The 11,832-nt window shown below is 40.2% G+C and overlaps 3 protein-coding genes across 4 annotated transcripts; all 3 read right to left on the reverse strand.

Moving 5' to 3' along the window:
• Nucleotides 1–37: 37 nt before the first annotated feature.
• Nucleotides 38–1,762, reverse strand: LOC115049251 (purpurin-like). Of its 2 annotated transcripts, XM_029511318.1 has the most exons (6): nucleotides 1,710–1,762; nucleotides 1,432–1,546; nucleotides 1,069–1,205; nucleotides 848–960; nucleotides 547–759; nucleotides 38–353 (listed from the first exon to the last, which is right to left on the reverse strand). In XM_029511318.1, exons 2-6 carry the CDS (start codon nucleotides 1,543–1,545, stop codon nucleotides 343–345), a joined length of 588 nt encoding a protein of 195 aa, XP_029367178.1. In that variant the 5' UTR covers nucleotide 1,546; nucleotides 1,710–1,762; the 3' UTR covers nucleotides 38–342. The 2 variants fall into 2 exon arrangements, with proteins under 2 accessions (XP_029367178.1, XP_029367177.1); XM_029511317.1 differs by lacking the exon at nucleotides 38–353 and having other exon boundaries at nucleotides 492–759.
• Nucleotides 1,763–3,748: 1,986 nt separating this feature from the next.
• Nucleotides 3,749–5,836, reverse strand: atp5meb (ATP synthase membrane subunit eb). The gene is made up of 4 exons (XM_029511070.1): nucleotides 5,707–5,836; nucleotides 4,558–4,612; nucleotides 4,266–4,364; nucleotides 3,749–4,059 (listed from the first exon to the last, which is right to left on the reverse strand). Exons 1-4 carry the CDS (start codon nucleotides 5,740–5,742, stop codon nucleotides 4,034–4,036), a joined length of 216 nt encoding a protein of 71 aa, XP_029366930.1. The 5' UTR covers nucleotides 5,743–5,836; the 3' UTR covers nucleotides 3,749–4,033.
• Nucleotides 5,837–7,525: 1,689 nt separating this feature from the next.
• Nucleotides 7,526–10,468, reverse strand: LOC115049097 (potassium voltage-gated channel subfamily V member 2-like). Its single transcript, XM_029511069.1, has 2 exons — nucleotides 9,137–10,468; nucleotides 7,526–7,792 (listed from the first exon to the last, which is right to left on the reverse strand). Exons 1-2 carry the CDS (start codon nucleotides 10,466–10,468, stop codon nucleotides 7,526–7,528), a joined length of 1,599 nt encoding a protein of 532 aa, XP_029366929.1.
• Nucleotides 10,469–11,832: the final 1,364 nt, after the last annotated feature.

The following is an 11,832-nucleotide window of genomic DNA, read 5'->3' on the forward strand; positions in this document are numbered from 1 at the left end:
GTTTCTTTACAAAATTTATTGTCAGCATTACAGAATGATTACACAGTGCACATGTTACCCATCAGTGTGACAATACCGCACGGTTCGCTTCATATCACAATCACCAACTGGTGCACAGTATATTTCCATTTTGGCAGTGTTAATTCAATTTGCTAATGGGGCATTGAATTGGATTTGTTTCGTAATTGTTTCCGATGTCAGTGGAACAAAGCAAATCATAAGCAGAACATGTTATTATTCTCCTACTTGCATCTTCGAGAGGAGCTCTGTCTTCATCCAGGGCAGGATGATCTATACTGTGTAATGAAGTTGCCGCTCACCAAACTCCAGTTTAGGACTGGCTTAGCAAGCTCCTGTTGAGAATAGAAGAAGAAAAACAAGTGTCAGTAATTTAGTTTCTGTTAAGAATTGTTAAAGTTAAGAATGCATGTGTAACTAATACTATGAAGACAACTGTAGCCATTTAGTTCTGCTTTTTTGCTTATAACCTTTTAAAATTGTGCTACCGGCACTGCTGAGTCAGTGCATGTCAGACTGAATACATACCGGACTGCAGCACAGGCTGGAACTGTCCAGCCATGCAGATTTCCTCCTGTTTCTGGCGGACGACTCTCTGGATGGCAGGGGGGAGGCCACGGGGATTGCGGGAGAACACCAGGGCATAGCCGTCCTCACAGGTTCCATCATCCTTCAGGGTGCGGCAGGCGTAAGTGATGGCGTAGTTGTCATAGTCCGTGTCAATGACCCAGTAGTTGTCACCTGGAAGAGCAGAAAGCAGGAAGTCTCAGATGTATGTGTGTGTGTGTTGTTTGTTTCTTTGTTTGTATGTGCAACTAAGAAGGTTTACCTCCACTGGACAGGTAGCTGGCCAGTCCCTGGTAGTTCATGAACATCTTGCCAGGGGTGCCGGCGTCTGGCACTGTGTACTGAGCAGCCATGTCAGCACACACAACCCAGAACCTGGAAGCCAAGTAGACGGAGAAACGTCACCTTATTGAGCAGACCAAAAAAATGCCATAGAATATTTGGATTTCTTCAAAGATATTTTCAAATATAACTGTTGCTCACCCAAAGAGAGTGACTCTTCCCCTCGAGGAGGCCACCATGGCACCATCATCTCCAACAGTGTACTCAGCAGAGATGTTGTCCTGGAGGAACAAGCCCTCAGGGTCTTTCTTCTGCAGAGCGTACCATTTTCCAGCATACTGTTGTGAAAAAGATGAATGTGCTGATTCATCAGTGGGCCATAGATTTGTGCATACACATTATATTTACTTTAAAGGTGATGATCTTCTGGTTCAAATGGAGTTTGTCAATCTGTTCATGTTTAATTGTTCTTGAGTTGTCTCTATCTGTAGGAGCTATCTTAGTACTTTTCTGCTATCCTAATAATGGATGGATTAAAATTTCTGGAAATATCTCTGTACTCACTCTTTGTGGCTCAAAGTCCTCTTTAACTGTGAAACTGTCCACCACGCAGGAGGCCAGGCCTTGATCCACAGAGGCCAGGAACAGCATCACCAGGGCAAAGATTTGGAAGTCCATCCTAGGTGTCAGCCCAAATCCACCAAATGTCAGTTTGGTGCTTGATCTGATTTTGTTGTTGGTATTTTTTCTGATGAAGTTGTTTAAAGAGTCTAAACCAAAAGCTCACTGTAGCAAATCTAGTAGAACAACTAGCTGGGCCTCACAAAACTGCTTCTCCTTACCTGAGGTGTTGAGTGTAGCTGCAGGAAGTTCTCAGTGCAGAGCTGTTGCAGAGTCTGAGTTGTGGTCAGAAGACGGTGCATCGGCCTTTTATACCCAGCGCTCAGACAGACTCACTGATTATTTTCACTTCTTGAACCTAAATGCAGACTTTAAATCTACCACTAATCCAGTTAACGTAATCCCCCACTGTAAGCTGATGAATCCATGCATTCAGCAGTGTTTAGGATTTATGTAATTGTTTGCAGGGCTACATAATGGGATACCTAATGGAAGATGCGGGGGGGGGGGGGGGGGGGGGGTGGCCTGAGGTTAACGTTACCTGGGCAAGCAAATGTGACTAAGGTAGCATGTGGACTTAAGTGTGAATGGAAGACTGAGATAAATGCTCTTTATAGTGGTTTTATTTTTGCACAGTGTCCATTAATTCTCATGATCCAAATTCTGATTGATTTATGAATGAATTCTTTGTTTCTTCTTTTCTCTGTTAGGAAGAAAGAAATTGCAATTAAAAAACTTCCCCACTTTTACTATTAGATTTTCATTAGATTGCCCTGCTTTGTTTAATAGTTTAATGGAACTGTGATTGTAAGTAAATGTAAAGAGTTTTATCATTGATTGCTACGGCCAAAACCTTTTATTTGGATGTCGAATATTAAAAGATTCAAATAGCCCAAGTCCTCAATTAGCTCCACGTTCAGACATAACACTTGCAGGGCATAAAGTAAACTAGTACAAAAAAATAAAGAAAGTGGAAACCTTGTGAAATGGTGTGGGAGAAGCATTGAGTAATAGATTCCTGTCATGTTATGTGAGCAGAGGCTCAGGTGCTCCCATCTGCCGTTACTCCTCCGATTAAGTAACATTCTGTTATGTTGTCCATAAACGCTTCCGGAGCTTCAACCTGTAATCCCAAACAAAATGTGTCATACAGGAAACAGCTGAGGTGCATAAAAGGAAGTTAACACCACCTGAGCATCAGCAAAGTGCAAACAGATGCCAAAATGTTTCTTCTTTTTTTTTAACTCAGTGTTTTCAGCATCCACTTTTCTGGTGTAAACCATCTTGTGATTGAACTTAATTTCGTAGGTTTTCTTCAAGTCAAAGGATTTGTTTGTGTGTCGTTATTTACGTTTTCTCCCTAAACTATGTTTGTGCAGTGCAAAAAGATGTTGTGTTGTGGTTTAGTGTAAAAATAGGTAAGCAGATCACTGTTATCCCTTTCACCCCTTACAAGTTCCCATCAACAGTGCACAGGAGTTTTTTCTTTTTTTTTCTGTTGAGTAGGTGAGTGCTAAGTAAAGAAACATGCCAGTAAGTCCAGTTGGATTTTAATGGGCAGTGTTATTGTTCTTGTTCCAATAATAACTTGTCCTGATGATATTAGGTAAGGCCTCTGTGCTTTGACATCGTAAGCTGTAGGTCGTCCTCTGAACTCATCAAGCTGACACATGATGTGCTGACGGGGCACACCCTGCAACTCTAATCTGAAAACCAACACTAGTGTTAAATGATCCTGCTGTGAACAAACACACACTTACATGGAGGTGAGCTTAAGGTGAAGTTTCTCTACGCCCAGGCTGTATCAGGTCAAGATAGGTCTGGCGAAATTTGCATAAGAGGATATTTTTTCGTCTTTGGAAGAGATCAGTAAGGTTTAAAGATGCATGTTAAAGCTGATGTGTTGGGTTTTCTTTACAAGAAAATGCTTTCAATATTAGAAATGAAATTTCTAATAAACACGTTTTACTAGTCACTCATATTTCACTAATAATAACTCAACTTCAAGTCAGTCTTTATCAGTCCAGCTGAAAATCCATCACTTTTGTTGAAAATAACACAAACTAAAAACTGAATGAAGTAGATCCTTATGTGAGCACCACACAACAGCAACACTTTTTTGTTCAATCCATTTTCATGAAAACAATTTTTCATACAACTCATTTGAGTTTTAATTGCAAAATAACACTAATATTACATTAGTCTCTGGGAAAACACCAGCTATACAAAGGTCACATGACTAAACAGACAAAGACTACAGTGATTTTGCACTTCTATATTTAGGACATTGTTTCATTATAAACATTAATTTAATAATTTAGGAGACTACATTTGCAACATTTCAATGCTGAGTACAAGAGTCTTATTACATAAAATGTAACTTGAGTGAAATTGGTGTATCTGGGATCCAGAGTGTTGTAGGTAACGGCTACAACATCCACCACATGGGAGTGCTTGAGACCTGAATTTGTCATTGTCACTGCAGGAGCAAGGAAGAAGAGGGTGGAAGTTACACGTGGACGTCCTCACATCGCTCTCCAAAACTTTATTTTAGAATGGTGTCTTCATTTGCTGTAAAGAGGAGAATCAAATACTTAGTATTTTACATTGCAAGCATGTATCACAATGCTGTTTCACAGTGTAATATTTTATTGTGCAGTTCAGAGTGATGTGCCAATGGCTGTATTGTGTACTGGTGTTTCTTTTATAGTGACCATGTGTGTGAGTGGTGCTTCATTGCAGCCTGACTGGCATGTGAGCAAGGCTGAAGACAATACCTTCTGCTAGCTGTTTGGCAATCCGCTCCATGTCTTCACGGGCTTTTTTCTCCTCTTCTTCAACCCTCCTCTCCTCAGCTGCAATAGGTTTCAGGTGATCTGAGCAAAGACAAAAGAACAAAAACAGGAAGTACAATTGATTTGATGGTTGAGTGCAAATTTGTCCCCTCAATGTCAGTTGACAAAACATACGTTCCATCATATTTAGTTCAAATTCTTGTTCCATTTAGTGGATTAAAGTGGGTTGCTCTGAGTCAATTGTCACGACATGATAAGAGTTAGAATAACGCACCATATCTCCTTTTGCCGTAGATGATACCAGCAATCAAAGCTGAGTACCTGGCCGTCTGAAATGGAAAAGGGGATACACGTTAGTGACAGCAACAACATTTCCAACTAGTCTAAAAGGTTTGCACATAGGTCCTGGATATCCAGGACGTACATACTATTTCTGGACTTCTTTCCTTAGCATCACTTTCTTTTACATCTTTCTTTTAAACTCATTTCAACTCAATGGGATGTTGAAAAGCTCATTTATGTTTTTTGTTCAAGCAGACTGGGCTACCATGATGCTCCATATCCGGCTATTCCATCAATAATGAAACAAACTATTTCAGAGAACTGCTGCAGGGAGAACATGCATGAAACAGAACTTGAAAGTGACAACTTCAGCAACGCTTGCTGCATTCACGTAAAGGAGTTTTTCTTCACTTTTATAATTTATTTTACTATTACTTTATTTCATGGCCTTTTCTGAATTAATTTCTCTCTCCTTTTATATTTCTCACATCACCTTGAGCCTCATCCTGTGTATGAACGGTGTTAGAGAAATACAAGATTTAGCTTTTTGCATTGGTGTTACATCCACCAAACTCAGTGCTGAGATCTGGTTCCAGCTAAAACACAATCTATAAGGAAGCAGAACTTTCATTCAATGCAACAATGTTCGCTTCACTGAGCAACAACCAGGTGAGTTTATAATTAACTATCATAAAATGTATTAACCGAAATGGGGGATTACATACTATCTATCAAATGCTCCATGCTGATTTACTGTCCATTATTTGTAATGGCTTTCTATTTATAAACAGGCAGACAGCACTGGGGCGTTTCAATGACAGCTTCTTATATTAGCTTTGAGCAACTCAGAGTGTGACATTCCAATGCACATTGAGCCAAACAACAATATACTTGAGCTTCAGTGTTACGATCGAATGCAACACAGCTGGAATCATTCAATGGCCTTTCTATCACAGCAGACTTCAATAATTTAGCTAAGTTGCAGCTAGCTGTTGCAAGGAAGCTAGCGTGCTTCCTTGCTAATGTTTAGCATGTTTGGCTAGCATCTGCGTAGCCAGCAAACTGAAATGAGACAGCAAGATTCGCTTTAAAGTAACACGCGGAAAAAAGCTATTTTGGTGGGCTGTCTGTCAACACAAACCTTTATCAAAGGTGACACTGCCACTGGAGGAACCATTGTTTTAGAGGAGGCTAACCGCTAGCAGCAGAGGTCACTTTAGCGGAGGACTGCGGGAGGAAGCTTCTTCTTCGTGGACCGATTAAGGCAGCTGTTATTGTCACGGTGTGGCTGCTGCCGTCCTCCGGAGTCCAGCGCCTCTGTCACTGTGAGGACATGGAGAGCTGTGTTCGCTGGAAATGAAATAATTATATACCTCTCCTTGCCACAATTCCTTGATCATTTTCTAATAAATACATTCTCATATCTAAATGCATTTCTAAATTCAAAATGAAATAAATAGAATAGAAAAAAATAGAGAAATATCTCTCCTGGACAGCAGCATCTGAACATCTGTGGGCCATATCTCTCCTCAGATGTCCCGTTCCTGGAGAGGCCTGAGAGAAATGTTAACCAACATAAGAGCTACAAATTTCACCCTTACAAAGGCATTTCCAGACTGTCATATTCAGTTCTGTGTGAGATGTGACAGATGTCGATGTTGTCGATGCCATTTTTGATGTTGTTGTTTGTTATGCTATGTAAGTGTTTTGTGCAACTGTTAATAACTCAGTTTCTCCTTTTTTGATGTGAATGGGCTTGGAAAAGATTTGTATCAACCAAACCATGTATGAAGAAGGCTACGTTTTTCTTTACACGCCCTCTCTCAATGGTAGTTTTGAAGTAGTGCTATGTCAACAGATACTAATTTGTCATAGTAATAATAGATGGCAGTGAGCTGTCACTTTGTAATCTGCTCATGAAAAATGCTTTTTGCTATAACCAAGGTCATCCAATAGACACCAGCAGAGATGTAGGCAGCTGCACAGATCCATGCCTGACAGCTCTTATAAAGCTGTTGATGTTAGTCAATGAAGGGAATAGCACAGTGAGAGAGCAGTGCAGTGTTTATTGACAACAGAGAATGAGAATGCATTGTGGGATACTTTCATACCTTGCAAGTGACTCATACAGTATATTTTGTTGGCAAAACTAATGAGCTTGCAAACATGAAAAGCAGAAGCAGCGTTTCAAGGTTTAGTTCAGTTTGCAGACATATAGTGAGCATAAACTAAATCAACATTACACTTGTGATGAGAGGCAACATAATATTTGTTGCTGATGTCTACATTTCTATTTGAAGTTGTGTCTGTAAAGTACAACATCAAAATCGTGGTGTTACACTGTAAACAGCAAAAAGCTCTAAGCCACGAGAACTGCTGTGGTGATTGTCTTGTGGTCCGTAACAAAACCCCTTTACCTAAAAATTAGGATGTTGACAGGGAATTTGATGAAGAGTGCTTTTAAAACAAATAAAGATAAAAAAAAAGGTTAACTGAGGCCACATCATACATACACAGAGAAAATCATGTAAACTCAAGGTGCCGTATTTGTGCAGCTACATCACTCTCAGCACATTTACAGGCTGTTGTCAATCTTTTTCGATAATATTTCCCCAAAAGTCTTTTTTCCATAAACACACAGTTTAATAATTTTGCAATGATGCATTTAACCAGTTGGTCTGGCACAATTTAAGAGTTTCAAGAAATACCTCCAAAAGAGTATTGTTTTGTGCAACAGCTCTAGATCAGTCAGCCATACTAAACATATCTTACAAGTCCACAAACCCTTTTGCATTGTTTACTCAACCATAAAGACTGCCAATTAATTGGAATGGATGGCCAGATGTACCACCACAGGGGATTGGACCCTCCTCTTTTATCTGCATTTGTTCCTGTGGCATACAATTTTTGCATAGCTTTACAGTTAAGCATACTTTTTGAAATCCAAAATACATGAAAACTCAGTGTGCATTACAATGTCGATTTCCAAAAAAGTGGTTGAGCTTTTTCACTGTCCTCTTGGTCAATCTCACCTTCCCTCGTTTCTTCAGGGAGGCAGTATACTGATTGGACTTGAGTTTAGAATAATAGTCTGAGAACTTGTTGAAGAGGATGGATATGGGCAGCCCATTCAGGATAATTCCGAATGCGATGCAGATGAAAGCAAAAAGACGTCCCAATATAGTCTCTGGGTAGACATCTCCATAGCCCACAGTGGAGATGCTGACCTGCAGGAAAGTGGAGAGAGCAGTCAGTGTCAAAGGAGAAACAGGTCACAACAAGCAAATGAAAAGGTTCAGTTAGTATTCTGGTTGGTAAACCTTTTTCTCGTATCTTAATTTTGCTAGTAAACTGGAGTTTTATAACGACTAATGTAACTTCTGATTCAGTGACACAGGTAAAAGATAAGAGTATAACAATGTCAATCTCAAGTAAAGTAAATCACCAACTCTGAGGAGTACACTTTGGAAGTCAAAGTAATAAAAAATCAAAAACAAAAATGACTTTTCGCACTCAAAGGGTTACTTAAATGAAAAATGATTGAAATGCTTTTTAAAATACCTGTTACAAAGTCACGGTGTTACCCTTTTAAGGCAAAGCTATCTAGACAACGCGTGGTCATTAGTCCTGTCTTGTAATCTTTGGAAAAAGTGGTTGAACAGATAATCTGGCTTTCTACATTGTCTTTCTACTGATAGTCACATAGGGCTGTTGTGTGCGCAGCTATTCAGAGTGTGTCTCAGTTTCAAGAGCGAAGTTATGCCCACTGAGTTTTTCTGCTAACACACTGCAGCACGATGAACCCATGTGGTGGGTGATCAAATGACTCAATGATGGCACGCTATTTGTTTACTTCTGTTTATATAAATACAGCAGGAGTCATTTTGAGTTAGGGGTGTTTAAAGTAGCCTTTACTTTGACCATTACTTTGATTAGAAGGATTAACATTTCCTTCCCCAGGATTAGAGCTAAGATTGTACCACTTTAGTCAAAAGGTAGGTGAATGATCTGTTAACAGAGTTATTCATGGCTACAGGTAGAATAAAAGGTTTGAGCCAGCTTTTGAACAAAAAAAGACAAGACATTAACGAGATAATTTCTTTCTTAAGACTCACCGCCCCAGATAAAATCAGAAAAATGTGTTTTATAGTTCAAATATGCAATCTTTATTTGCAATCTTTCTGTTGCCACCTAAGACTCACATACCAAAGCATGAGGGGACTCATTGTGGAGTAGAGTTGACATGTGCTTTATAAGCCGAGTATTGCTGGAGTGTAATGTAATAACATTACAGAGTAACACAATATTTAGGGGCTGTGTTAGCATTGAAGATAACTGAAGAGCAAGGCACAGATGCTTTCTTCAATAGGTTATTTTTAGTTTGTTTCTTGGGTAAGATATCTATTTAGCATTTCTAACTTTAACACTTGTATTTTTTTTTTTAATTTAATATATTCTGTTTATTATAATTTTAGGAGTCCTGTGTATCTTCCCTGTGTTGCAACTCTAAATTATGCTCATGCTATCTTTTACTCTGGTACTCTAGTACTTCTTTACAAAGATTTACTTACAGCTGCCCACCACCATGCATGAGGAATGCTGGTGAAGTTTGTCTGTGGCATGTCATGCTCCACGGTGTAAACCATGGCAGAGAAGCTGAAGATGCCCATGGCGATGAAGAGGAAGAGGCAGCCCACCTGCTGGTAGCACTGACGCAAAGTGAAGCCAAATGCACGTAGACCTGTGGAGTGTCGTGCCAGCTTCAAGATACGAAAGATTCGCATCAGTCTCATGATCCTCAACACTTGCCCCAGCTTTCCCACCTGCCCCACTGCCTGAATGTCAGCTTCATGCTTAATGTAGTTTTCCTCATTGTCAAAGAACTCCAGAAGGGCCTGCACGTACTGAGGCAGGATGGCGATCAGGTCCACAGTGTTAAGCACACTCCTGCTGAAGGCTTTGAGATCAGGAGTGGAGACCAGACGGAGAATGTACTCCATTGTGAAGAAGGCAATGCACATGGACTCCACATATTCCCAGTATGTCTTACCGCTGAGCTGACCTGTGGCAGTTCTGTATTGCATCTCCTCCACTGTGTTGAGAGTCATGGCCACCAGAGAGATGAGGACGAACAGACTGGAGGCCACGGCCATCAGCTTGGCCTTAATAGATGAAAATGGCTTCTCCATCAGGTTCCAGATAGCTCTGCGTCTGTGGCCCATGAACATGTCATGAAAGAGTTCCTCATTCTCCTCAATCTCCACCTCAGCCTCCAGCTCCCTTTGGATCTTCAGCTGTTCATTCAGCTCATCTTGCCTTTCTTCGAAAGAGATGCGACAACAGCGATGTGTGTTTTTGATCCTCACGCCCCAGTAGTTAATTTCTTCCAGGAAGTTGCGTGGACACAACTCGTCCTTGATCCACAGCACACCAGTACGGTAGAAGGTGAAGATGCTGTGGAAGACATCAGGATCCCTATCAAAGAAGTACTCATTATTGGTCACAGTGTAGTCATCACACAGATCCAGCTTCATGTTGTGGTCCGTGTAAGTGGCCAGTCTTCCTAATCTGGTCTTGGGGTACTTGGCAGCCATCTTGTAGGCGATCTGATAGGGTTTCCCCCCTACATTGATGTTGATCGTGTAGTTTTTCTTGGAGGGTGAAGGCTTGGAGAAGCTGAATGGAATATATTCATCCTCTTCATCCTCATACTCAGCGTAAATGTCATAGATGTCTCTGCTCAGCTCCTGCATGGAGTTCCATGTCTTCACGCAGCTTTCCTTTGCCAGTGGATAAACAATCTCAGAAGGTCTTCGATTAACATCTGAATCAGCGACTTTGTAGTTGGGGAAGAGGCTCTGTCTCCTTTTCCACAAACTGACCATCTTGCTGTCACTCCCCATGTCGATCCCCCAAGACTACACAGTAGACAGAGTGCTCAGACTAGCCAGCATTACTGCTGTCTAATACCCCCTCCACCTAAGCATGGAGGACAGGAGCAGGATGCCTCGTGGCCCCATTAATGTTGCTGACTGAGAGGATCCGTGTGCTTACAGGACATCTAAATACCATTATCCCCTGCTGAGCTGCCTGGCTGACATGGCGTTGGCTGTGTGGTACATCTCAATTAATGCCCCTCGAGAAATCACCCAATTTTAGTCTATAAAAATGTATGATATGAATTTAAAGTACCTACATCTGATTAAGGCGATTTTAAGGTAATATAAGCAATAGTAACTGTAAGTGTGCATTTATGAATGCAAAGGCATTAATGTGTCATGCATTAATCTTTCTGAAATCCCTCCAGATTACTTAAGGACATCGTAATGGAAGACTGTGATTGGAAAATACTATTGCGTGTGTTTTCATCTACTTTCATGTTTTTTGTTGGAAAACTATCATCAGATCTTTATTCAACAGAAAAAAATTATTCAATCTCAAGAATGTACTCTAAATTGTTTTGTGCATTTTTATCTGGCATCCTTTAAGACTCCTGTACTGAAGGAAAACAAAGAAAGGCTGGTTTATGCATAAAAGAGGATAAAGACTTTAAGTATTAGTCGACTTCCTGATTGAGAGGGGGGTTCAAGATTCTACAGGCATGATGTGTCTTGGAAATAATCCTTTGTTTTTATTTCAAACCTTCATTTCAAACCCCAAAAATAAGCTGCTTTGTTACCATGACACCATATAAAACATTTTCTTAACTAACAGGCAGTAGTTTTGAAACCAGAAGCAATTTCTCTCTTAAAAAAAAAAAAGAAAAAAAAAGACCAGTATCTAACATAATTTTGATTGCAATTAAATCCTCCTATTGGATGCCGATTACTGTCCTACTAATTAACATCTGAAGAAAGCTGTGGTTCTTCGTGGTCACTGATTGATGACATAATGAACCCTGAAGTTTATTAACCTTTATTTACCTTGCTGCTGCCAACCACTGCTGCCTAGTTAAAACAATTAAGGGTTGAGCAGGGACATTTAAATAGAGCTATCAGACTTAAGATAGGCTTATTAGTGTAGTGTGTCAAAGGAAGTAGAGGTGAACTGGATTTGTCATGCAAGCCACAGGGCTGCATCACAGAGAAGATGTTACTTTGAAAAATGGCTTTCATGGAGGCATAGTGGTAATATCTGGTAATATTTCTAATATATGATACAGCCAGTCATGTATCGTATTTATGTAATGCCTTTGATGCTGAAATTCTCCACAATGGGGCTATGTAATGTTTGAAAGTGAAAATAACGTAATAGAAAATTGGAATTT

Source organism: Echeneis naucrates, chromosome 9 (assembly GCF_900963305.1).
Source record: "Echeneis naucrates chromosome 9, fEcheNa1.1, whole genome shotgun sequence".
NCBI classification, from domain to species: domain Eukaryota; kingdom Metazoa; phylum Chordata; class Actinopteri; order Carangiformes; family Echeneidae; genus Echeneis; species Echeneis naucrates.

Coding starts and splice junctions, on each gene's coding strand:
- LOC115049251 (XM_029511317.1), bottom strand. CDS start 1,545: ATGGACTTCCAAATCTTTGCCCTGGTGATGCTGTTCCTGGCCTCTGTG. Junction 1,206..1,431: donor AGGACTTTGAGCCACAAAGA/GTGAGTACAGAG, acceptor TTTTCACAACAG/TATGCTGGAAAATGGTACGC. Junction 760..847: donor CAGCTACCTGTCCAGTGGAG/GTAAACCTTCTT, acceptor CTGCTCTTCCAG/GTGACAACTACTGGGTCATT.
- atp5meb (XM_029511070.1), bottom strand. CDS start 5,742: ATGGTTCCTCCAGTGGCAGTGTCACCTTTGATAAAG. Junction 4,365..4,557: donor CTACGGCAAAAGGAGATATG/GTGCGTTATTCT, acceptor GTCTTTGCTCAG/ATCACCTGAAACCTATTGCA. Junction 4,060..4,265: donor TGCCAAACAGCTAGCAGAAG/GTATTGTCTTCA, acceptor TCCTCTTTACAG/CAAATGAAGACACCATTCTA.
- LOC115049097 (XM_029511069.1), bottom strand. CDS start 10,468: ATGGGGAGTGACAGCAAGATGGTCAGTTTGTGGAAAAGGAGACAGAGC. Junction 7,793..9,136: donor ATGCATGGTGGTGGGCAGCT/GTAAGTAAATCT, acceptor ACTTTCCTGCAG/GTCAGCATCTCCACTGTGGG.